The 26,702-nt window shown below is 38.1% G+C and overlaps 2 protein-coding genes and 1 long non-coding RNA gene across 4 annotated transcripts; 1 reads left to right on the top strand and 2 right to left on the bottom strand.

The window, feature by feature from the left end:
* Window positions 1-705: 705 nt before the first annotated feature.
* On the top strand, window positions 706-8,278 carry LOC102710421 (tyrosine--tRNA ligase 1, cytoplasmic-like). 2 transcript variants are annotated; one of them, XM_015838980.1, is made up of 11 exons: window positions 706-1,034; window positions 1,218-1,322; window positions 1,402-1,561; window positions 2,102-2,385; window positions 2,478-2,601; window positions 3,272-3,377; window positions 3,511-3,593; window positions 4,207-4,352; window positions 4,583-4,688; window positions 7,060-7,119; window positions 8,122-8,278. In XM_015838980.1, the coding sequence occupies exons 1-11, from the start codon at window positions 850-852 to the stop codon at window positions 8,146-8,148; spliced, it is 1,386 nt and encodes a 461-aa protein (XP_015694466.1). In that variant the 5' UTR covers window positions 706-849; the 3' UTR covers window positions 8,149-8,278. The 2 variants fall into 2 exon arrangements, with proteins under 2 accessions (XP_015694466.1, XP_006658119.2); XM_006658056.2 differs by having other exon boundaries at window positions 2,469-2,601.
* A 1,636-nt stretch (window positions 8,279-9,914) lies between these two features.
* Window positions 9,915-13,487, bottom strand: LOC107304627. The gene is made up of 5 exons (XR_001550702.1): window positions 13,195-13,487; window positions 12,762-12,797; window positions 10,436-10,574; window positions 10,254-10,343; window positions 9,915-10,161 (listed from the first exon to the last, which is right to left on the bottom strand). It is a non-coding gene; the product is annotated as an uncharacterized LOC107304627 (long non-coding RNA).
* A 6,699-nt stretch (window positions 13,488-20,186) lies between these two features.
* Window positions 20,187-21,177, bottom strand: LOC102707327. The gene is given in 2 exon segments (XM_040526482.1): window positions 20,187-20,540; window positions 20,542-21,177. Coding segments are annotated over 2 exon segments (756 nt in total). The 3' UTR covers window positions 20,187-20,420.
* Between the last annotated feature and the right edge of the window lie 5,525 nt (window positions 21,178-26,702).

The raw sequence follows: 26,702 nt of genomic DNA, 5'->3' as shown, positions 1-26,702 counted from the left end.
GAATCTATCTGTAACAATCTAGGCCTAATCGGACTCTATTTCTTATCCAATCCGGACTCTATCGGTTGAATCCGAGTTGTATTCCGCCTGGTCTTTTATCCGATTGCCTTATTTCCTATCCGATTCGGTCTTTAATCACAGTTTAATCTCCAACAGCAAATTACCAAATTCTAGCGTTAACAAATGCACACTTTATTTTATAATATGATATATGAACTTTATAATAATCCGCGTGATTTGTTCTTTACAGTAATAATTTATAAAATATAGCCTTTATTTGATATTTAGATATTCATTAACAAAGTGACATATGAACTTGTAATGATAAAAAATGATATGGTTAGTTGCTAATATTTTAAATTTTGATCTATTGTTTTAGAAAAAAATATTAAAACCTCAGTTTGAGAGTTTTTATATTGGGATAAATTTTCGTTACCGTATCTGCTTTGATCGAAATTCGCTCCATTTTCGTATTCGATCCCATTTTTATATCGAGAGTCTTGATTTCGATTCCGATTTAAAAAAAAGATATAAAAACAGAAACAATAAAGATGATTTTCGTCGATTTCGGAGTCGTTTTTATCCCTCCACGCGGGCGAAGTTTTCGTCGCGGAGGAGGCGGTTCCCTTGATTGGGCCTACCACTACAAGAAAAACGGCATCATTTAATTAATTAATTTATTTATTTATTCATTAAAGGAACAATAAAAGGGGAGGACTTGTGGGGGGCGGGCTCTAACCCTAACCCCTGTCGACGAAGGCGGCTGATCGACGTCGACGAAGGCGACGGGCTGGGACAATCCAATCCGGTTGCCCCTAGATTTGGAGCTCCCGTGTCCGTGTGGAGGCAATGCTAGCGCGGGCGTTTGGCTTTCTGGGCAAAGCATGGAAGCGAACGCCGAATATGTCCGTCGAGGCCTCGACCTCGCCGCGCCGCTTCCACATGACACAGCAGCTATGCCACCTCCACAGCAGCCGAACGTCACAACCAGAAAAATTGCGCAAAGAACAGCACCCCCTACAAAATAATAGCGGGTAAGATCTGTCGCTTTGCCTATTTGATTGGGACAGAGTTTCTGCCTAGTTGGAGTAGGTGAATTCATGTTCGGAAATAAGGTTAATTCTCATGGGTGGGTTATTCATGATAAATTACTAATTTTTTTTTTGAAAGAATAGGCACTCTTTCCAACCGCAATCTGATTCGTTATTTTGCTACAGAGGAGCTCTGTCAATGCTGGACTATATCTCCAAACAGGACTGGAGCAAGCAGAATAATAATGTCAACAGTGATAATTCAGCTTTTGTAGCTGTAGATTCTATTAGGTAGCCTTTTTTGCTTCTAAACTTCAGTATAGCCTAAGCTTTGTAATGTTACCATGCTAAATTAGTTGTTTACATTCAGGGATACTGTTGATGGGAGTTTTGATCAGAGGTTTGCAACACTGAAGAGTATTGGGGAGGATCGTGTCAATGACCGTGAACTTAAGTTACTGCTAAAGAAGAAACCTGCCCCAAATTGTTATGTTTGGTTTGATCCCTCCCCCTATATGCACATTTCTCAGGTATAGGAGCATTTTGTGTAGCATTCTTATGTGCTACTCATTTGAGATTGATAGTTATATTTGAATATATGATCCATATATACCATATTGCAGCTGCTAAGAAAGATCAGTGATCCTTTATGTAGTTGTGTTCTTTAGTCTGTACTGTCGTTAAAAGTAAATTCTGTGATGCATAAATATGTTTCAATGCACTGCAACCTAGTCAGTATTGGCTTGAAGTTTGCAAAATAGTGCCCAAGTGTACTATCATTTGGGTTGCAGAACAATCCGAAAGAACCCTACAATTTTACTTTTGTACATCCTTTTGATTCAGTGTGTAAAGTTGAACTAGTGTGTTTTGTTGAAAAACATTTGGTGTCTTATAATTATTATTAGAATTCTAGAACATTTGTATCTTTTCTGTATTACTGAAAGATTCAGAAAAAAAAAGATAGCCTTTGTTCATTAGTATTCCAGTTAAATTAATGCTGACACGTGCAAATTATTCAAGCCTGTAATGTGATGTTCACTAGTATGCATGGGTCCGTTCTTGTTCTGCAGGGCATCATGAAGACACTCATTATTAATAAAATGGTTAAATCTGGTTTCAAAGTTAAAATCTTAATGGCAGACTGGTTCGCGCAGATGAACAGTGAGATTAGTGGCAATCTAAATAAGATGAGGACTGTTGGCAGGTATAATATTGAGATGTGGAAAGCAACTGGCATGGCTCTTGATGAAGTAGAGCTAGTCTGGTTGTCAGATGAAATAAGTCAACATGGTGATGAATACTGGCCACTTGTCATGGATATTGCAAGGCAAAACAGTGTGCGTAAAATAAGAAGGTATATTCTTGTTTGAATCATTTGAGTTTTCAAGGTTTATTTCACTGGAGAGCCTTCTAATTGAGCATTGAATGTTGGATCAGAACATGCAGGTCCTTTCATATCACTTTACCTAGCAGATTTTGTGGGAGTAGAAATCCTTATTCAATGGGGGAACTAACCATTGATGACATATTTTTCATATGTTTGCAGTGTGCTGGTATAATATTTGAGAAGGTATGTTTCTTCACTAACACACCTACTAGTTCTGTGTGCAAATCTGTTGCCATTGGTATGTGTCAGTTAATTTATCTAACTTTAACCACTAATACATTAATAATTTCTGGAAATAACAATCAAAGTGACACTGAATAATGTAGTTTTTAAAAATGAAGGGACTAATGAACGATAAAAACAGCTGGTTGGCCTTTGGTCAGACTTTTATTTACCAGATTTAAATATTTATTAATATACCTGGTTTTACATGCTATATAGGCAATAACTTGAGAGAAAAAGGACAACCTTAGAGGATAGGAGGGTTTATCCATGTTTTAAAATTACTAGGGACAATGGAAGGAAACACTTAGTGTAGTTCTATTAATATGGAGTTATAAGACCATGCAGTCCGACCCTTTTTACTTCCCTTTGATATTGCAGCTCATCAGTTGTAGTACACAAGGCCTATTGAGTTTTTACATCACGTATCTTTCCTTTGGTTTTAAGTGCAGATTATGTATTTGTTCAGTTTCACTAGACTGATTTCTGGGAAACTTTTATGCAACCAATTCTGTGATTACTGTATCAGTAAAGTAGAATATGCTTATATGTTTTACATGATATCCATGGCTTTTGTGATGAACTTCTTTAAAGCTTCTTATAATGTATATAAAGACATTATGAACTACAGGCAGACATATGGCTGTTGGGAATGGAGCAACATGATGCCAACTTATTAGCTAGACAATATTGTAAGCATGTCAAAAGGAAGAGTAGGCCAATTGCTGTTTTGCAGAGTATCTTTTCACTTTTGTTTCATCTATTGTTCCAATTTGTTATATGTGCTTGCATTTTTGATATTCGGTGCTTGGATGGTGGTACTTCCATACCAAAACATACCGGGATGCACATCCTTAACTGAAACTACAGATATGCTTCCTAATTTATTACAATGCCCTGAAATGGAGAATAGGAGGCATCCAGCTTGGGCTATCTTTATGGAAGATGATGAGGTATTACCACCTTTATACTCGTCCTATATGATGCCAACCCTGGTTATATATTCTATTTGTTCTATCTTTTTTATTGCAACATAAATTTACCTCGAACATTTTGATAAGGAGTTTTGGAGTGCACAAAGCATAAAAGTTTTCTGCTACTTTGCTCTCTATTAATATATGTTTAAGCAGTGAACTCATCTTGATCCAGGAAGATGAGTAACTAGAGAAGACTTTCAGTGCCTATTGCATAGATTGGTTGGACAGAGAGAGATTAAATGAATGTAATTTTTTATATGACATCTAAGATGACCCCCCCCCCCCCCCTCTTTCCTTGAGAAGAAAGCTTGTTCTTATGCACCTCAACATATGACTATTAACCAGTTTGTTTGGCCTTTTTGTTACTTAGACCTGTATGTGATAATTACTATGCCTTTTTAACATTTTGAGCAGTTCTGGTATGAATTTTGGTTTTGTCAATCAGTGTGACCATAGAGGGTTGTGAAAACAGTGTAAACATGCTACCTTATGCAGCTCAACGTCTGATCGACGTTTTTGGGAAATCATTAGCTATTGTTTGAATGCTATCAATGGAGATCGTTCAATATTTACTTGTTGTATATTTCAGGAAAATATATGTTATAAAATTGAAAAAGCTTTCTGCCCTCCAAAATTAGCAGAAGGCAATTCATGTTTGGAGTACATAAAACATATCATCTTGCCTTGGTTTGGAAAGTTTGAGGTGGTCCAGAAGAAAGAGAATGGCGGCAAAAAGTAAGATTAGTTGCTGAGTCACTTCTGCAGATTTTCTGACAAATCTTGACTATTCAACAGTATAAATGTACAATTATTTTATCATGTTTGTATCATCAATAACAAACAAGTAGCCACACATTCACAACTGAATAATATTGTTCACAGAATAATCATGTAGTATTTACTATGCTATGAATCCAGTACAAGAAGATAATATTTTTATGTTTTTATTCTTCTATCTTGTATAGGATTTTTCTTAGCATGGAGGAATTTACGGCTGATTATGAAAGTGGCACTCTGCATCCTGTTGATGTGAAGCTAGCCCTTGAAAAGTCATTGAATAAGATATTGCAGGTAATGCTTTTATCTGCTCATCTATCTCCTGATTCCCAGTCATCTTTCTTTTGCTGCATAAGTTCTGCCATTTTCCTTCTCTGCATCCGCTTAATTAGTACTATTATGATATTAATTGATCATCTCACAAGGAAGATTCCAGAAATGTTACACATTCCAATTGACAAGCTAGTGCTAAACTAGAAATGCTAGCAATATGCTTCACATAGGGTGAGGGGTTCCATTCCACAGAGGACTAACATCAACAAGTTTACTGTGACTCCAACTGATACTAGTTTAAATTCGGACTGACGTTCTGCCAAAAGTTTTCAACTTTTCATGTAGGATGTTGTGACTTTACGTCACAAACATGAGAGTATATACAACAAAGTTGAATACTAGTCGCACATATGGAATAAACTCAAGTGTAGAGAATACTCAAATACCTCCTTGAATTTTATAGGGTAGGGGTACGGATTTTTACAGTCCCAGATTCCCTTATACAATTACTAGAATACCCATGAGTGGTCACTGATAGAGCCACTTGGCCAACTGTCCTTACCTCAGGCATCTTGTAGTAATATACCTGAGAGTCATAGCCGACAAGCTCCGTCCCGTCTTGTTTGAGTCTCCTTTTGGGTGGTCTTGTTTTTCGGGCTTACAGATATTTATGTAACTCTCATACTACAACGCACATCGTGCGAGGCATATTGTCTCAACATGCTCTCAAGTCATATTGTCTTAATTATGTTCCTGAGGCATATTGTCTCAACATGCCCCTGGAACACATTCGAGCATCTTCGGGCGAATAGGTTAAGGTAACCGTGTACCAACATAGTAAAGAGCAAGAAAACACAGCAACAAAGAGCTCATTAGAGTTGTCCGACGCACACCTTTTTTAAAAAATGTCTTTTCTTGATAGCTAGCTTATCCTCGCTGTGTACTTTTTTGTTCAGTCTCAGAAAAAAATATTGAAAAAAAATTTGAAATTTGTAATGTGGAAATTATGTTGGTTAAGTTTATTTTTGGAGGCAATTTTTATAGAAGTTTTAATTCATTGGTATAAAGTTACAAACAGTAGCTGTCAAAGTTATCTCTTGAGTACTGTAAAAGTCAATAAAGTAAAATGTGACAGAAATCACATGCTGTTTTTAGTCGATGTCTCTGTGATTTCGTGAGTATTAACGGTTTTCCTCGAGTGCATTTATAACTCTTTATCACAACTCACAAGAAAACGTTAGTGGATGTTGGATTTTTCAGTCATACCAGGTTACAACTTTCACTTTTCTTGTATTTTGCATTTTGTTAATCATTTATGATTGATTGTAGAACAAAGTTGTGAGAAGATTAGTAGAACACTCATGTTGGTTATTTAAATTTGTAGTTTGGTAGTCTCATTTGTTAAGTTTAGCTAGAGGAAATAACTCTAATTATGTAGGATAAGTGCAATGGAGTTTCAGTTAGAACTAGGCTGGGCTGATGGTAGGCAGTAGTAGCAGAGTAGACTGGAACAGGTGGTGGTTCATTGGCCTGATTATCACAAAGGACCTTCCCTGCAACCAGACTGCTGAAAGGTATACAAATTGGTTTTCAGCAAACGATAGAGAATATTGGTTTTGTTAATGTGCATAAGCACTCACAGGCATAAATGGTTTCCTATTGCATTTTTGCATGTTGAAACGTACAAAAAAGCAGGGATCCTCTTTTTCTGGATAGTGTGTTTGCCTCAAAACTGAATAGCACTAAGTGTGTCAAGAGCAATTGAGGATAAAAGGAAATGTGCTATGCCTTTAGTGATGCAAATTATTTTACAACCATTTATGTGGTAGATTTTACTTCATTTGCAACTTGCCAACTTTCTTTTAACATCCAACACTAGTATTGGAGCATGTACTACTAATACCTTTGTGTGTGTGTGTGTGTGTGTGTGTGTGTGTTGGGGGGTGGGGGGGGGGGGATGTTAACAATTATATGAACGCATCTTCAGAACAAGCGTGAGAATACCAATTTCTGTGGAATTTATACAGATCTCATGTTATTTTGATATAATACTTTATCATTTCACAATATCTATCCTTTCTCTTGGTAGTTACCATTCCAAAATATTTGGCAAATGAGTAAAAGTGTGAGGTTATAGTTATTGCAACATTTCCACTCGCCCAGCTTTAGTAATGGAAATTAGTTTAACTAATTATACAATGACATACATTAGAGTTATAGTGCCATTTCCTTTAGCTAGATTTATTGATTTCTTGGTTTCTACACATGGTGGTTAAGAAAAGATTTATTATAGGATGGAGTAGTTAATCTGTATGTTCAGTTTTTTCGGTGCTTGTTCGTACCATAACATTTTTCCCCTCATTTAGTCTTACCATTTTCTTTCTGTTTCAAGCCTGTTCGTGATCACTTTGGAAGGAACGGTGAAGCAAAGGATCTAATGAAAGCTATCAGGGTAAACTTTTTTCATTGAATTTCTTGATAGTTACAATTTGTACATAGTTGGACTAGTCTGCTAAATGTAGTTGCAATGTTTAAGGCAGTTAATTTTGTCATTCCTAGGGAATAAATCTTGGGTCCAGCAATTAAGCTGGAAATTCGTATATTTTAGGCAACCAATTTCTCCTTTTTAAAAAAGAATATCAAGACGACCAGTTGTTGGATGAGACTGATAGTATGGTTCGAGGTCCTTAATTTGATGGCCAATGTAATCAACGGTTGTGCTAACCTATGTTGATGCTCAGTAAACTTACCTGTAGTCTGCTGTAGATGTTTGGTGATGCTAAATTGATATTTATATCTATAGCTAGCCTATGAATTAGTTCTGCAATATTTATACATGAGTTGGGTTGGGTTCTCTAAGATACTGTGATAAATTCCAAGCGCTATTAGTGAAGATAATATAGGTTCAGATTATTAGTAAGTACGATTAAGCCTCTATTCCAACCCCAGTTCGATTGGAGGAAGTGTTTAATTCCTTTTGAATCGGAACAAGGTAGGATAGGCTAGGTATAAGTTTGGGTTCAGTTCAGTTGGATTTGGATTTTGAATGGCAATGCATCGCAATGTTGGGAGTTTGATCTTGAGTGACCGCTGGGCCTATACGAACCTTTGCGAGTTGCGACACGTGGGGGTGGGGAGGCCGGGAGGCTTGGCTTTTTAGAGAAAAAGAAAAAGTCAAATAACATATTTTTAAATAAAAAATGATTTATAAATAAAAATTTTAGATAGGTGCTCTTAGCTATCTAAAGTCAAAATAAAAAATAAACTACGACGAAAAAAACATCAAAATCAACTCCTTAAAAGCAAAAAAGACGCGGGCTGAGTTCTGCTGAGTACCATGTCAAGCGGGCTGCCATATATGAACTTCATTCTAGTTACCAATTTGCGGTTGTTGATTGTCTATTTGAAGTTAACCACATATGACCCATGCACTTTTGTTTTCACCTTTATGCAGGAATGCTGCGTTGCCGACTGGGATTAGATTTACATTCTTGGTCTCGTAGATGCTAGACATAGGAGCAGTGTTATTATCTTTGGACATGTAAATGAACAAATCCAATCTGTGAACTTGGAGGCTGTTTAGTTAGGGAAATAAAAATTTTTGGGTGTCACATCAAAACGTTTGAATGAATTTGAAGAAGTTTTTGGACAAGAATGAGAAAACAATTTTCATGGCTCGCCTAGAAACTGCGAGACGAATTTTTGAGCCTAATTAATACGTCATTAGCGTATGTGGGTTACTGTAGCACTTTATGGCTAATCATGACTAATTAGGCTCAAAAGATTCGTCTCATGATTCTCACATAGCTATGCAATTAATTTTTCATTTCATCTATTTTTAATGCTCTATTTAGGTGTCTAAAGATTCGATGTGATGTTTTTTGGGGGAAATTTTTTAGAACTAAACAGGGCCAGCCTCATGTGTTCCTTTTGTCAGAAGCAGTGTATAGTCGCAGTTTCTACTCCATTCGTCCACCCGATCTAATAGTGTATTAGAAATTGGAACGATAGATTGTTGCCATTGCAGATTCGAGCAGGTTAATGTTTTCGTTCTCAGCTGTTTTGCTTAAATACTGTTGCCAGTCAAGTCGACACCTTTCTAACTTTGCTGAAACAACGCCTAGTCGAAGTCGGGAGCTTGAACACACCACGTTATAACTGAAAGGAGCAAAAAATAAAGCATGTGTCACATAACTTCTAAAGCAGTAATTAAACAACAGAAATGAAGACAACTGGATATAGTATCATGCAGGATGAATGGCTAATTTAGCCCCAGATAAGTCGTGTTTAGCTAGCTTGCTGAGCTTCATGGAGGTTTCAGCCACGACAGAACTTTATCAGTGATTTTTCTTTTCTTGGGTTCAACCCCTATCTGCCCATCTTTTAAAAAGCCACCACTAAAGCACAGTAACCAAATACATACGGTATGGTTCATTGTCCAATGTCCATGTACACATTTTATGGATTAACTTCATAAGTCATTACAGGCATCTCATGCAAAGTTACAAACTGATAGTTTTCATCACTTCCATCCTAAAGTGGGAAACAAATATCATTGTTTTTTTTTAAAAAAAATATAGTGCCTACATCCAATTTTCTCTGGCCTCTCCAGGGTTAGCAGCTCAAATGAATATCTTTTCCTGGACTACACTATACAGGCAAATGAAGAGCGAAAAAAAAAATGAACAAATGAGTATAGGGAGGAGGCTAGCTTATTTTGAGCAAAGTTCTTGGGAGCATAAATCACATTAGAATTAACCAGTTCAACAGCAATTTACAAATTCTTCGAACTTGATAGTTGAGAGAGTGCCAATGGGATTGCCTCCACCAGCTGGTTGTCCTTCAGTTCATATAATTTTAGGTAACAGCAGAGCTTACAATAAAAGAAATGCTGCAATATACTTACCATCCACCAAGTTTCAGCAGGATATGGAAAATGGTATATCTATTTCAAGTCGCTCCATATAATCAAACAAGTAGGAAGAGTTGAGAGGACTAATTAAGTATTTCATAATGTAAGATGTTTGATTTTTTTGGTTATAACGTTTGACCATTCGTCTTCTTTGAAAATTTAGTACAAATATAAAAAATGATAAATCGTGCTTAAAAAATTCTTTTGATAATAAAGTAAGTCACAAGCAAAATAAATGATATTTCCATAATTTTTAAAATAAGACAAATGGTCAAACATTATAAACAAAAAATCAAACATCTTACATTATAAAACGTACGTTATAAAACGGAGGAAGTAGCTAAAAACATGTCATTCCAGGAGACAACTTGCCACCACATTGGCCCAAAGCTTTCTAAATTCCCGATGGCCGGGGAAATTTGTTGCCCCCAATATCAGGCCCCAAGAGGTTGTTGCATTGCACGCATGAAAGCACATTAGTAATCACGGGCATTCAGCTAGCCATACAACAATAAATTGACATAAGTCAATCCGCCGTGATGGTGAAGGTGATGTCACAGAGCACGCTGTGACTTTGAGAGTCTGCGCAGGACAACATTGCGAAGAGTTCGTTACTCACTCTTACGATGGTTAGTTCATCATAAAAAGGAGGGAGTAATATTTTAGATACTCACCTCAAAATTCAAATCTTTTATAAATACTAAAGGCAGAGCAAAACATGGTTGTGCTTGCTTATTGCGATGGTAGGTACGGTTCATCTCTCTCTGAAAAAAATAGAATGGGAAAGTAGAGAATATTAGGCTCCATGTGGTGTATTCATCATGCTACGTGAGAAAAAAAAAATGAAGGAAAAAACCTGCAAAATGGGCCAGCCAACCTCTCTTCTTCTTACTGCTGAAATAGGCCGGTTGCAAAGCAGGATGAAAGGCGGCATGATCTTTGTTTGGCCCAGATTCCATTGATTTTGCCGCTAGGCCCTCTGTATTGCATAACACCTGCAAAACAATAAATTGTACATATTACTTTAGAGTCCATGTCTTAGTACACTTCGACTTGCAATCTTTAAATTTAAAAGGTAAACACATACCGGGAGAAATTTTAAATTTTTTGTTGATACAAGGCCACCTGACCCCTATTCATCTAAGCGCTTGAGCATCAATTGAAAGGTTTATGCTCCATGAGCATGTTGAAAAGGTTTATTCTCTACGAGCATGTTGTAGTGTTTATACTCTATAAGCATGTCGAGGTGTTTATGCTTTATGAACATGTTTGAGCATTTATGCTCCATGAGCATATCGAAAGATTTATTCTACATGAGCATGTTGTAGTGTTTATACTCTATAAGCATGTCAAGGTGTTTATGCTCTATGAACATGTTTGAGCGTTTACGCTCCATGAGTATATCGGTTGTAGTGTTTATGCTCCATGAGGATATTAGTACTTATGTTCCATAAACATGTTATAGTGTTTACGCTTCATGAGCATATTGGATTGTTTATGCTTCATAAGCATGTTGATTTGTTTAGCTCCATGAGAATGTGCTAGTGTTTGTGCTCAACGAGTATATTATACAGAAGAAATCAAGCACTTAGAGAGAGGTTCTAGAAGGGACGAGCCGAATCTTGTCAGCTACGTTTCTACAAAATATTCCCTCCAAATATGCCTAGACAAGAACTCAAATACCAGCAACAACTCATACTATGGTCCCAGGACCATTTAAATTAGATTACTGTAATACTCTTGTACACTTTATATAGATCAAGAGGTACTCCTGTAACTTTCCAAGGGAGTCTTAGGGCTATAAAACCATGCATCTCTCCTGTCTAAAGAAAGATTAATCAAGTAATACATTGTTAGGGTATTTGAGCATTTCAGGTTAGGGTTCATGTCAGATAGGTGAGGGAAGTCGCCTTGCATCGTCTATTTATATTCTAGTTTGTAACTTTTGATCACAACAATTTTCATGTTTAAACAATACAATAAAATACTACTTTCAAAAGTTACTTTTTTGTTTGACAAATGAACAACCAATAATTACAATTACGGTATCTTTTATGATAAAGCATAATAAAAATGCTTAAAGATTCCTTTGAATATATGTTTCAAAACAGTTCAATAAAAATCCTAATTGCATCTACATAACATGCAAATGTTTAAAACAATACAGATATTGATCGATGGAAACAATAAATACGTTTTTGTCGTTCCAATCACCGTGTAACTAAACTGATCTATGCACAATTAGGCGCGGCAAAACCGCTCTTGCTTTCTAGTTACATCTGAATCCATGGCTGGTTTGCACATATGCGGTAAACGCCTCCGGGCTGGCGGGCACCGGTTCAGACAAAAGATATAAGGTTTTGCATAGATGTATCAGGCCAAACGTTTGCATAATAAGTTAGTCAAACTAGTTGCATGCCCGTGCTTCGCAACGGAAGCAGCTAGCCTAAAACACAAATTCTATGTCTTGTACACAAATAATAAATAAACTTTATAAATAATAAGTAAAACATATAAAAAAGAATAATAACATATAAAATACCCCATATCAATACATACTACTTAATAAGTTAAACAACTTATATAATATAAATATATCTAATTTAATACTATGGTAGAATTTCATATTTCGTACTACAAAGAAACACTTGTATGAAAAAGCATAATGAGTTAGTACTCCCTTCGTATTTTTTTATATGACACCGTTAATTTTTAAATATACGTTTGATCATTTGTCTTATTTAAAATTTATATCTAAATATACAAAATTATAAAGCATATTTAAAGTTCATATAATAATAAATTATATTATAACAAAATAATTAATAATTATATAATTTTTTAATAAGACAAAAGGTCAAACATGAATGTAAAAGTCAACAGCGTCATATAAAAAAAATGGAGGAAGTACATCTTTATATACGTGAAGAGACCTAGTTGCTATAAGACAACATTTGGGGACAAACCATGAAGTATTGGTATCCACATAGAAAAGATGCAGAATAAATTAGTATCCACAAAAAAAACCACGGATGTCTCGTCATAAAATATTTCAAAAAAAAATCATTTGCAGTTCGACGCCATCCGTCCATCCACTGATCCTGTGTCAAGCTTCAAGCACACACCTGTCTCCACTTTTGCAAATTGGCCGAGATACAGCGTGGAAATTTTTTTTCACATACCTCGAATTCTCCAAATGCGCGGAGCCTCTCAAGAATCTACTCCATTGGAGAGCAGAACAATATAGAGAAAAAAAAAACAATAGATGGATCAGACCAAACCTTACTCCGTTCAACAACCAACGGCATGACTGGAAACCGCATTCCTCAAGAAATCCATCCACACAAGAACCAGCCAAATTAATAGACACACGCAGTAATGTCAAAAACAGCAAGAATCGATCAGGAACCAGAAACACACGGCAATGACACGAATCGATCAAAGAGTCATAAGCGCCTAAAGAAAAGAACAAAGGGAGAAAAACACAAGATCGAAAAGGAAAACAGATCAACAACCATGCCCATGAGCCACCCATGCAATTACCACGTGAACCAGCAAAGCAAATCAAACCGAGAGCTTTAAACCAAACGGGGAGGGACGCGGCAAGATCCCGACCTTCTTCTCCATGATGCAGACACCAATGGGTGATCTTAACGGCGCGGCCATTCCCCTCCACCACCATTGCTCCCTCCCTGCGCCTCGTTTCCTGATCTGCGTCCACGGAGTGATGGCGGCGGGGAGGCGGGCGAGAGGAGGGGGGCGACCGGTGGCGGCAGGAAGGGAGGGTGAGCGGCGGCGGCGGGGTTGAGCAGGACGTGCGGCGGCGCTTGTGTGCGTGAGGCGCGTGCGTCGTTTCTATTTTTTTTCGTTTTTACTTCGGGCGTGCGTGCGTTTTTCTTATTTTTTTTCCAGCGTGCGACGCTTTGTTTAGTGGAAGGTAAACGGACGGACGAAGCTCCCTTTCAAAGTGGTAAAAAATACTACACACCCTAATTTATAAAAAAAAGTCAAATGACATATTTACAGACAAAAATAATTTATAAAAAAACTTATATGCGTATTTAGTGATATAAAAGATAATACTGAAAAATAAACTTCGGTAAAAAAAACACCCTAAAATCGATTCTAAATATAAGGTTAAAAAATCAAATTTTAGCCAATAAGTAAATGGTGAAAAAGCAACGGCTGGAAATAAAAAAACATTAAAATTAATTCTAAATCTATTAATCCTAAATCTATGGTTAAAATTTAAATTTTAGTTTATAGAAATAAAAAGAAAAAGATAAAGACCGTATAACTGTACACGTGTCACAATGGCTAGGCAGTCTCTTGTATGAATTGAACTGACGGCCTCCCTACGAAATGAAAAAAATAAAATAAAATACTATCTTTTCTCCCGATTTACCCGATTTAGTGCCCACAGACCCTGAAATCCAATTAAAAGAAAAAAGTTTTCGATTTAGCTACGATCAAACCCAACTAAAAACTAAAAGAAAAACGTTTTTCGATTTAGTTACAATCAAAAATAATGTTAGAAATGATAAAAGAGAAACGTAACTATGCTCACCGACCCTAAAACCCAATTGAGAAACGTCTCAACAAGTACGTGTACCCGCGCTGATACCATTTTTTTTCCCTTCTTATGACTTTGCGGCTCTAAAAACTACTCTCTTTTTCATAATAAATGTAAAATAAGTTTAATTTCATAATGTTTATATTCGAAGTTTGATTATGTCTTATTTTATAAAAAAATTATAATTAATATTTTTATTATTATTAGATGATAAAATATGAATAGTGTCTTATGTATGACTTTTTAATGATTTTCTATATATTTTTAAATAAGCCAAAAGGTTAAGGAGCTATTGCATAACTGACATTATTTTGAGAGCTAATCGTAGATTTGACCTTTTTATTTTGCAGCTTTGATCCCATTTTTAAATTTGAAGTGGTCGGCTGATTCTAGTCTGTTAAGTGAGCGTAACGGCGTTAAATAAGGTATGAATGAACGTTTTTACCCTTACATATTTGACTCTACTTTATGAATGCTTATTGCACATTTGGTCCAATTGTGTACAAATGTCCCTGGTAACAAATAATTCAACTGTAATATTTGATTTATGTTTAATATTTGAGACAAATTTGTTTGATATTTGACTAAAGCTTGATTAAATTGACAAATTATACCAAAATTTGAACTGAATTCGGCTCAAATTTGAATTAATTTAAAAATAAATTGACATGATTTTGCCTAATTTTTAACAAAATTTTAACAGTGTACTGCCTAAAATTGCCAAATTGCATGCAGCGAGGTAAATCAGGGTAAATCAGAGACGAAGCGAGCTAAAAATACCGCCGAGGTCATCTTCATTAGCAGATGAAATCATGGATCGTGTTTTATAGAGATTTTAGGAATTATTGACCCCAGCAAAAAGGGCTGGCTCCGCCCATGAGGTAAATATACAAACATGTTCATGTAAAAATAGCACATAATCACTTACTAGAGTGTAACATTCTGAATTTCACGAGTCTGAAAATTTCGGCAATCAAAATTCCTAATTTCAAAAATCCTGATTACGAACTCAATTGTTTCCGAGAAACAATAAATCATCTATTCTATTCCGGCGTTCCTGACACTCCAAAAGTCCGCACAAAAAGTCTTTTCAGAGAATTTAATCGCGCAAATAAAATTTCCTATGCTCATAAATTTACTTATTTCTGTCCTTAATCGGCCTGACGAATTTTATTCGTCTCATCAAATCTCCGTTCGGAATATTTATTCCCGTCCTAGTATTCCTTTTTTATTTGAGACCCGATCGTTCAAATAAATATTATTCGCCTCTCGTCTATCCATTCATTTTAATCCCAATTTCGATCAAGCAACTGCAAATCATTCGCCTCATCTTTTATCCGTCCTATTTATTTCAGACCCTGTTATTCCGGCGAAAACCAATTATTCATCCCATCTAAATAATTTTTAAAAGACGATAAATTTCATTCATTCTAATCTACCAGTCCGATATACCACTAATATTTTTTCGCTCCACGGGCGCCATATACATTTACATACGCCGCAGTGGATCGTCTCTCTCAATATCAGAATACTTATGCAACAGGGAAGCCGTCATCGCCCATGCCCTGCTACTCCGCGCCGTCACGCCGCCGCAAGCCGCCATACCCTGCCGCCGCAACCCACGTCGCGCAGCCATGCCGCCGCCACCGCAGACGCCGCACGTCGCCATCTCGTCGTCGTCGCTCGGCCCCGTCTATAAAAGGGAGAGGCGAAGCCTCCGTCGCCGCCACCCCTCTCTGCCTCTGCGCCGCCCCGGCCGGCCGCGCCACACCGCCGACGCCCTCCTCTCCTCCACCAAGGCCGCCGTCGCCCCTATCTTCTCCCCGGCCGCCTCCTTCCGCTGGCGTCGCTGCCCGGCCGGCTGCGCCCCCATGCGCCGCCACGCCGCCCTGCCTCCGCCGCTCCTCCCGGCCGCTTCCCACTCCGGCCGCCGCGCCCTTGCCCCTCACCGCCGGCCTGTGAGAGGAAGAAGGAAAAGAGCTGAGGGACCGAGAGAGTACGGGAAAAGTGAGAGAAGGAAGAGAAGACAGAAAAAAAAGGAGAGGGAGTAAGTGTGGTGGACCCCACTGGGCCCCACCTAGGCCGGCCCCACTCCTTCTTCTTCAGCCTCTATCCAAAGGAAGTCCAGTTTCCCTCCTTCGTTTTTCCTTGGGCTGATTCGGGGAAGTCTAATATTGGCCCTCCACTTCCTTTATTCAGGCCGAAGCCTATCCGTTCATCTCCTCCATCTTTCCAAGTCTATTTAGCGTCCTCAAAATCCACTCAGATATAATCTTTTCCGTTAATTCACGATCAAGAATAATACCAGGCTATATTTGTTCTATTTATTTCTCAAAATATTTATTTACCTTATTATTTATTTAATCCTAAAATATTTATTTCGGACTGAGTATTTATTAAGACTATTTATTAAATACTAATTTACTCTCTCCTTTATCTGAAAACATTTTTCAACCATAATTATAAGTATATTCATTTAGTTTCTAAATAAAGTATCTAGTCATCCAAAACCTATATTTTATTTATAGCTATTTTATTAGCAAAAACTTTCGCTTTATTAAAACTCTTTCTAAGCCGTTGTCCTCCATTATCTAATTTAAATGTTTTCTTTTCAGAAGAGAATTATTTTATTTTGGGAAAATAGTTGCTCTCAAAACCTTTATTTGCTTCAAACTAATTACATGTTCCAACTGTTTATTCAAAATTATGTATTTATAAATACTTGTTTACTCGTTCCCTTATTTTGAAAACCTCCCCAACTAATATATATATATATATACCTATTTTGTCTCTAAGTAAAATAAGCGTACCCTTTTATTCAAAACCTATAATTTGTTATAAATAGTTTGGCTTACAAAAGTCCCTGTTTTATTAAAAACTCCTTCCAGCCACCCTCCCCCATTTTATTTAATTTAATTGTCTTCTTACCCAAAAGAATTATATTTTGTTCTAAGAAAATATTTGATTACAAAACCTTTTATTTATTTATTTCCAAACAAATTACTTATTTTTCAAATAAATATGTTGTTTCCAAAATATCGTTTATACAAGACCTTGCCTTTTATTTTACTCGATTTTCTTTGAAAAACTCTTTAATTCTTTTAAATCGCCTCGACTTCTTTTATCGCGCTTTTGTTAGCGACCTCATGATTAAGCCAACCGTTCGCTTTGTTAGTTTCGGGGGCAGCGAGCGAGTCACACGAGGACTCGGGTGTAGCAAGCGAGTCATACGAGGAACCGACTTCGCAGGACTTCAAACTAGGCAAGTCACCACACATTTTGACCATGTTGAACCTATATTTCGAAAATGCATTCTTTACTTTAAATTTGCATGCAGAACAATTAGAGACCCATTGTAGTTAGTTATACCGTCATATGCTTGATTACTCCCAAAACCTTTGTAGCCTCATTACTCAATTATAACCTAGTCAGCTTATGACCCTGTTTAGCCTTGTTATTAGCTGCATTTTCTTCGATGTTATATTTTTGAAATGATTATGCTGATGTTGAGGTATTACTCAGTGGGAGTAATTGCTTGACAGGGGGTGGAGACATGAGCATCACCCGGTTATGTGAGAATGAGTTGTTAAGGTAAACTGTTTTCGATCAGGGCAGAATGTTGAGATTTTGGGTGGTTCTAGGGAAAGGTTAGCCGTCCTGATCAGTTAAGGACCGAGTCATGCAGCTATAGATGAAATGACCACCGTATAACCGTGTTTCTCGAATAGATATAGACCTAGCTTAGTAAATGGCTGAGCAGAGGCAGTGCCCAAGCCGTGGTGGTTTTTATGAGGCCAGTGTTCAGGAAGCCTATTGCACAAGGAGTAATCAGGAAGATTAGTACCGACGGATTGTGGTATGTATGTGAATGTTGGCTTACTCCTCCAATGGGAATGCTAGAAGTCCCCTCACTGCTAGTTACGGTACGTCTAGAGTGTAATGGAGACTAAAGTTTATGGAGCAGGTACTATCGAAGTAAAGTTATCGAAAGGCTTTGCCACGATCGTCCCATGTGTTGAGACGAGGCTCATGTGTTGGATAGTCGCAGAGCACGGGAAAAGTGTACAACCACTGCAGTGTGTTAAATCTATTCGAATAGCCGCGCTCTCGGATATGAGCATCGGGACATGGCTTACACTAGGCTAGACTCATAAAACCCCAAAAGCTGGACAAGGATGGTGAAACGGAAGGAGTTGTATGTCTAGGTGATTCACTCCTTGAGGATCAAGTGGTTGAATTATCTAGAAGATGACATGGATGCCATGGAAGAAAACCATTAGTAGATGACTGATAGAACCTTCATGGCTATTTAATTCTACTCATGCTATAGAACTTGCTGCTAGAAATAGGTCTTGTGAAAACTATTTGAGAAAGTCGCGTTTATGCAAAAAAAAAACCTATAGCCCTCCTTGCTACAGCTGTGCATGTGCATACTTCTGTGGTGAATTGCTGAGTACCTTGTACTCACCCTTGATAAATCCAAACCTCTGGTGCTCAAGAGGATCTGGTTCCAGATCCGCTGTAGAGCTACGAAGTTGTCCCAGTTAACAGTCATCTAGTGGTTTCTGTCTCCCAGTTGTTGTTGTGTCATGTCAGTTATGCCCTCCTGTTCCCATTCGCTTTCGCTGTTGTAAAGGTTTTGATTTAACCAAAAGTTCGTAATTAAACCCTTTTACCTTTATCATTTTGTCGTGATATGTGATGATCCAACTATGTACATGTGAACCAACTATTGATTCGGGGATTAGTACTAATAAACACATGAGGTTATCGAAATCGGGGGCCTACTTAGAGTAACATTTCTTACTAGTAATTCTTAAACATCTAACTCTAGAGTTTAAATCACTCATGTTACAGTAATCTTTAGTTAAAACTTGCCTTTTTTATGAAATAAGCATGGTTTGCATTAATTATTGCATCACCGTTGACTGTGAATCTGTGATGAGAAGCAAACAAAGAGGTGTATAGGTGAGGAAATGAAAACATTTGGGTGTCATATCAGACGTTTGATCGGGTGTTGGATGGGGCTTTTGGACACAAATGAAAAAACGAATTTCACGGCTCGCCTAGAAACCGTAAGACGAATCTTTTAAACCCAATTAATCTGTCATTAGCATATGTAGGTTATTATAGTACTTAAGGCTAATTATAGACTAATTAGGCTCAAAAGATTCGTCTGATGATTTCTCACATAACTGTGAGATTAGTTTTTTATTTCATCCATATTTAATGATCTATTTAGGTGTCTAAAGATTCAGTGTGATGTTATTAATAAAATTTTTTGGAACTAAACAGGGCCAAACTCCTCCGTCCATGTCTGTCGATCGTCGCAGTACGTCCTAGCCAGCTAGCACTCAGTCCGAGGCAATGTCCACCGCGCCGTTGCCGCCGCAGCTGGAGCCTAGAGGACCTCGAGGCGTTCTCCCCGTCGCTGTTCCTCGACCTGCCCCCACGCCGCACGACGACGACGACGACCCCGACAATGACGACCCATGCCCGCTGCCGCCGCACGCCGCAGCTCCTGAACCCGCCCTTCTCTCGTGCGTGGAATGGGAAAGGAGATAAAATGTTAGATGAGGGTAGTCTTGTCTTTTTTTTTCTATTTTTGCTCCTAAGAGTAGAGTCATACATCCACTTTAAATTTAAATTTAAAAACCAGTATAGATCACATCTGCAGCTAGCTCTAAAAACATAAGATAAACCCTCAACATAGAGTAAAGTCAGTTATACGATAGCTTCAAAGGTTAAACACAAAAATCTATAAAATACAGTAATACTACTTATCACAAAACACCTTGCACTAAGCTGCCATGATTAGTTGTCAAAAATTTTCAAAAAACATCACATCGAATTTTTAAACGACTGAATAGAGCATTAAATATAGATAAAATAAAAAATAATTATACAGTTATGTGAGAAATCGTGAGATAAATCTTTTTAGTATAATTAGTCCATAATTAGGTAACCCACCTACACTCATGACGGATTAATTAGACTCAAAATATTTGTCTCACGGTTTCTTAGTCCAGCCAAATTTTTCATTCATGTCCAAAAACCTCTATGTACGTCTGATACATCTGATACGATACTCAAAAATTTTTATTTCTCCAACTAAACACCGTTATTATATATGTTATTATATATGGGAGTTAGACGGACGTCTACATCCCAAGATTTTAGACGAGAACAGTTCTACCGTAAAACTGTACTTCTTTTTTTGAACCAGTAGAACTGTCCTTGTACATAGAGCGACAAGTACGTACGGCACTTATGAGTTCCGCGGATCAGGTTCCCCAAGGCGCAGTGCCCCTGCTCCCTTCGCCGCGGCGCCGCGCCAGCATCTCCGCGAGCGCGCGCGAGTGCGGCCACTCGGGGTTTCCCCGCGACGCGGCCTCGCGGAACATGGCCTCGGCGCGCGCCAGCGAGTCGTCCACCGTGTCCTCCACCATCTTCCCGGGGACGCCCGACGAGCTTTCCGCGCCGGCGCCGCCGTCCGTGGCCTGCGTGATCGGCTTCCTCGTGTCCGCGAACTCCACCTCCGCGATGGGCGACGGCTTGTGCGTCCGGTAGTACTCCCTGTCCTCCCTCACCTTCCGCCCCGCCGCCTCCGCGTCTCCGGGCGTCGCCTCGCCGCGCGAGTCGGTTCGTCCGGATGAGGATGACCACCGCCGCTTCTGCGTGAACGACTGGCCTCCCGCCGGGTCAGCGAGTTCTTGAGACCCAAGCTGGCTGGACGGAGCGAACGGCGGGACACGGTCCTTGGTAGGTTCCGAAGGCGGTGCCGCTGCCGTCGACGGGTTTTTCTTGCCATGGCCGCCTCCGGTGGCCTCCTCGGCGCCAGAGAACTTCGGGGGACGGTCGGGGTAGTCGTCGCTCGGCGGGCCGCCGGAGTGCACCGACTGATCGCCTGCGCCACCTGCTTCTGTCGAGGTGGACGACAGGAGGCGGCGGCGCCCTGCTGCGAGGCTGCGGGGGCTGGTGGATGGTCTTGAAGCGACGAAGCGTATTGCTCGCGCGGTGGCCATGATGATGGAGAATTTCACCGGCTCGGTGGCGGAGCGGAGGGTGAGGTCTTATATGCGGAACGGCATGCGCGCGTCTGGGAGCGTCGAGAGAGTCACCGGAGCAGGAGACGAAGCGGGGGGAGTGTTGGACACGTGGACATTCTCGAGAGCATCGAGAATGAGGTGGAAGACACGAGTCGAGACATCATCGCTTCCCCCATTTTTCTGCTCTTGAAGGTGCGGGAAGCCTGCTACGAATGAGTTCCAACCGGTACTTTGCTGGGCTTTTTCGGTAATAACAAATGATTGGGGGCCTAGACTGGGAAAATTAATTGGAAAAAGTCTATTTTGGGCTCCTTACTATTGACCGTGTTTAATTTAGATCCTTAACCACAAAATGTCCTTCAACTACTAATATAATATGGGTGCGAATCGATTTCGTGCAGTTTTGATGTTGGTTTTATTCTAATTGGCGTCTATGTAATTTTTTGACTGCTGACGTGAGTCTACATAGCACTTAAGTGTCATTCCAGTAAAAAAAAATATTACCTCGATGGTAAAATATAAGTATTTTTAGTTTGTTTAGTATAGACTAAGTAGATATTAAAATATTTCTTTTTGTCACTTCATTGATCAATTTTTTAATTTTAAATTGATTAGATTTCTTTTCTAAGTATATTTGTCACTTTATTGATCAATTTTTTAATTTTGAATTGATTAGATTTCTTTTCTAAGCATATGATTGGTTTTGAAATCACTATAATGATTGGAATCATACATCATAGATATAATTGTACTATGGTACAAAATTTTAATCGTGGAATACATGTATTTTGAAACAAATTATGTAAATGTTATGGTGTATCGCGTGATGAAAAATAAAAATACAGCGTCCACCTCACCCTCCTCTTTCTTCTGTGTCCTCTTCCCTCTCTGGTCAGTGGTTGGCTTATTGATAAGTTGCGCTTAACTATCAACAGATCTATCTTTATATAAAGATTTTAATCTTATATTATCTATATTATCTTGGTTCAGTACAATCTATTAAGATTTTCTTTAATAAATAATGATATGTGGATAATTAAACCTAAATAGATTATAGTCAATGATAATATACATCTGTTTAAATCGGTGACCATCAAGGAATTTCTTTGTAGGCCTATCAAGCTACGATCAATATGTGCCGATTATATTGCCAATCATTGTCTTACTAACCGATCGCTCCAATTTACAGAATCAAACTAAGTGGCACGTTCTGAATCTGATTTGATAGGACCTGCACTGGAGTTAATTAGACCTCCGAGGTCTTAGTGTGTGCTAGCATGATTTCCACGTCACAACGGTGTGAAGTTTGTATCAATACATTCAAATACTGCATAAAAATGTCATATCAATGGGACATGAAACTAAGACCAAATCAAATAGGGCACATGGACGTCGTATCAGCCAAAACTATTATTCTCAACAATGTCGACCGACTCAATTTTAATAACTGAGGATATTCTATACCCAGTTTTGTGGTTAAGAGACACGAATAAAATGCCACCCGTTGTTGAGGGATCGGACCTAGAGTATATTTTATTTTTTTTCTGGTCTTTCATATGTCCAAGATGATTATTCTGCTTGCTTCAGAGTATTTTTGGGGCTACATATTATCCCGTTTGGGCTTGACTTCATAATAATAATAACATTTTTTCAATACAACAAATTTGCAAGGTCTAATTAACCTAAAATTGTAACACACGCTTAAAATACCCTTAATGATAAACCAAATTAAAACAAAATAAATAATACTTATGTAATTTTTTAATAAGATAAATGTTGAAACATAATTAAAAATATATAATGTAACGGATGTCGCGTTGCATTTCAGTTGTATATGGCTTGTATCCTACCTACCAAAGCGCGCACGCATGACTCGTTCCCGTCGACTAAACTAAACTGATGGAACAGGCAGGCGTCGTGCCAACACGAGGGGGGCTGGATGGCTGATTGATCAGCGGCGAGCAGAAAAGGTCACGACACGGCTCGTTGGGCTACGACACACCATGCGATCAAGCCTCGCCAAACTCGCCACGATGCCCATCTCCCACCGTCACACCTCACACGCACGTTGCCGTGGTTCGCCGCCCATCGCGTACGTTTCCACTGATATCCTGATCGATACACCCGCGTGCGGTATGCGGTATGCCTAATTGCCTACCAGCTCATGTCCCCGACGCGTCGTTCCTTTTAGCCTTTTGCTGATGCTAGTATGCTTCTCCCTTCGACTTTTTTTTATTTTTGCCTCTCCTTATTTATCTCTTAAAAATATTTACTTATACAATAACTAAAGGATTGCCCCATACAATTTTATACGCAGCTTGAAAATTTAAATGGTATTAGAATTAATATACAACTCAGAAATTTTATTCCTATGATACCTATATATATAGAATTGCATTTGGTTTTCATATACAACTCTTAGCTTATATTATTTTAAGTTTCGGATTTCATATATAATTCTTAAATTCTTTTATGTAGTTTTGGATTTCATATACAATTCTTAACTTATATTTCTATAGATATAATTGTATTTTATATATATCAATATATACCATTATAATCTGCACGTGTCATGATTTGATAACTAAGTATATTTTGATATTATATACACCTCTTACTTTAATACTTTATTATATCTATGTTAGGTAAGGATTTCATATACAACACTTAAATACTACTACCTCTGTTTTTCATAATATAATGTAAGATGTTTGACTTTTTTAGTTATAACGTTTGACCATTCGTCTTATTCAAAAATTTAGTACAAATATAAAAATTGACAAGTCATGTTTAAAGTTATTTTGATAATTAATAAAGTGAGTCACAAAAAAAAATAAATGATATTTTTATAATTTTTTGAATAAGACAAATAGTCAAACATTGCAACAAAAAAGTCAAACATCTTACATTATGAAACGGAGGGAGTATTTATATAGATTCTTGCATACTATTTCTATAGATTCTTATGTACTATTTATATACATGTAGATTTCACATATAATTCTTAGCTTTTATTTGTATAGGTATAGCTGTATGTTATATATGACTGTATGATCAATCTATATACTATAATCTGAACTCACAAAGATCTAATGATTAAGATCTTTTTCTTTATTCTGATTAACGTGGTAATTTCTTTCTGGAGAGAACACGGTGCTTTACGGCATTGGAGTTTGGTAGATTTGAAGATAAATAAGTGAATTTTGAAAAGACGGGAAATGTGTGCATTAAGATTTTAAAAAGAAAAGATCTTTTTAATCTTTGCAAATGTATGTTTATACTAGCTAAATATCTGTGTTTTGCTACGGAATAATATGAATTATATGCATGCTAATATTGTTTGGAAAATATTTTAGAGACGAAAGATAGAATAAATATGTAGGAGTATTTTAAAACAACGTGGTTGATTGAAGTCAGATTCCTTATCATCACTATTATTTTTTTTAGAATAGTGTAGGTATAGAGGCAAATCTATATCTACATTGCCTTTAAAAAAAAGAACAGTGTAGATATACGTAAGGCAAGAAATATAATTTTTTTAACAAAAGAAGTATCACCATTATCTTCTTTCAGAATAGCGTAGATATGTAGGGCAAGAAATATAGTTTTTTAACAAAAGAAGTGCCAGGATATCCTCTGCTATTAGAAGTACATTTTCTGTGCCGTTGGGAACAGAGACTGAGCAACAAGCGCGGTACCACGTTGGAGACAGAGAGTCATGTATACACAAGAACGATGGCACATCGGACACCGGGTGGCTGGTGGCGGAGAGAATTGGAATTGGATGCGTCGGTGTGTCGTATGTGCATCTGCCGGTGGGGCCAAATTTGAAACGGCGATAAAAAAGAAGCAGGCGAGGCGACTGTGCCTGCCTGGGCTGATGAACGCATAGGAATAGGAAGAGGAATGGGCCATGCAGCTGTGCGCCGTGCGCAGATGCATTCGCATGTGAGCACTCGTCGCCCGTTGTTGTGTTGGTGTTGGCAGCCACCACGAACGCCACTACCTGTCGCTCCCATGCTTCTCTTGCTGTCTTGCTCTGCTTCTCCCTACCGTTTCTTCCCTTTGCTACATGGCAGTAAATAGTACTAGTACCATCAAATAATCAGCTATGATATATACTATATTTGATAGGAGTAGTGAATGGTATTTCGTAATGGATTTAGTCATTTTAGCAGTATCACGCGTCTATGTAGCCAAATCTGAAAATGAAAGCTTGGAGTTGTACGAGTTTCCTATCACAAACATATATAGGCAGGAGAATCTTGCGACTTTGATCCACGGATGTTTGCATGTTCATTTCGTCCGTTCTCGTGGACGATATACGCATGTGCTCGCCCTGGCCTTTGCTGCACATCTGTTCAGTGGGGGTGAATGTGACTGACTACTCCACTCTGAGCAATTCTCTGCTGACCTACTAGCTTACATGTGACAATGCTAACAACATGCCCGGTCCAAAAAAGAATTGCATGTCACAGACTCACAGGTCGATGTTCATCAGAACAAGCCGGGATTGAAGAGATTTTATATGCACACAGGACCCTGTTTCACGTGACCAATATTGACCTTTGTGCCAAGAACATCTGTAGCCACAAGTCAATGACGAATCCAACATGAAAACGAATTTGTAAAATAAACGAAAGATACGACCCAACCCAAAGGCGCGTCGTCGTCGCAGGCGTCTTGGCACGTAAATGCACTCGTGACGCACGGGAGGTCCGGCTCCAGCATGCTCTGTTCATCTGTTCCTGTACTTTCTGAAGCAGTACGTGCATTTTGTAGCATATACTAGTGGTACATTAGTGCTACTATTGCACACCAACCGTTGCTGCCCATTTGCATATTCTTCATTAATGAATCTTGGTTAGTCCGTAGCCGTTGCAGTAAATTCATCCCGAATGCTGTAGAACAAGAGCTGTCCTCCACATTCTGTATCAGCATAAGAAAATGGTTCTGGAAAAAAAATGAGTTCACCTTCTGGAAATTGTTTGCCACTTGACTACAAACACTTCGATTGAGAGCACCAGACCGCAAATTAATGGCAAAGTATGAATTAACAATGTCAGTTGCTCCTAATCCATATTCCGTACGTGCAAGTACACTAATGCTAGTGAGCCATGGCGATAAGATGTACCTTTTGAATTTTTTTTTTACTTTCAGAAAGTTAGTTAGCCAGCTACGATATTGGCACAAATCAGTTAGCTTCATTATTGGATGCGGTTTGCCTCTGTAGAGGATTATCCAACTGAGTGGACCAGAGCCAGCTGACGAGCCAATAAAATTCAGTACAAAATGAGAGCCTAACTACTGACTTGCGTCCGTACTAAAATATATGTATTTAGGGGTTATCATTTAGTTTTTTAAAAAAAGCTAAACAAGTATATTACAAACAAAAAATAATTTTATTCTTAGTGATGTAAAAATAAATACTGAAAAACAAATTATAATAAAAAACCTTAAAATCAACTCTAAATTTTAATATTAAAAATTTTAAATTTTGG

This window comes from Oryza brachyantha, chromosome 7 (assembly GCF_000231095.2).
Source record: "Oryza brachyantha chromosome 7, ObraRS2, whole genome shotgun sequence".
NCBI lineage: Eukaryota > Viridiplantae > Streptophyta > Magnoliopsida > Poales > Poaceae > Oryza > Oryza brachyantha.
This window is presented reverse-complemented; position numbering and strand designations above follow the sequence as displayed.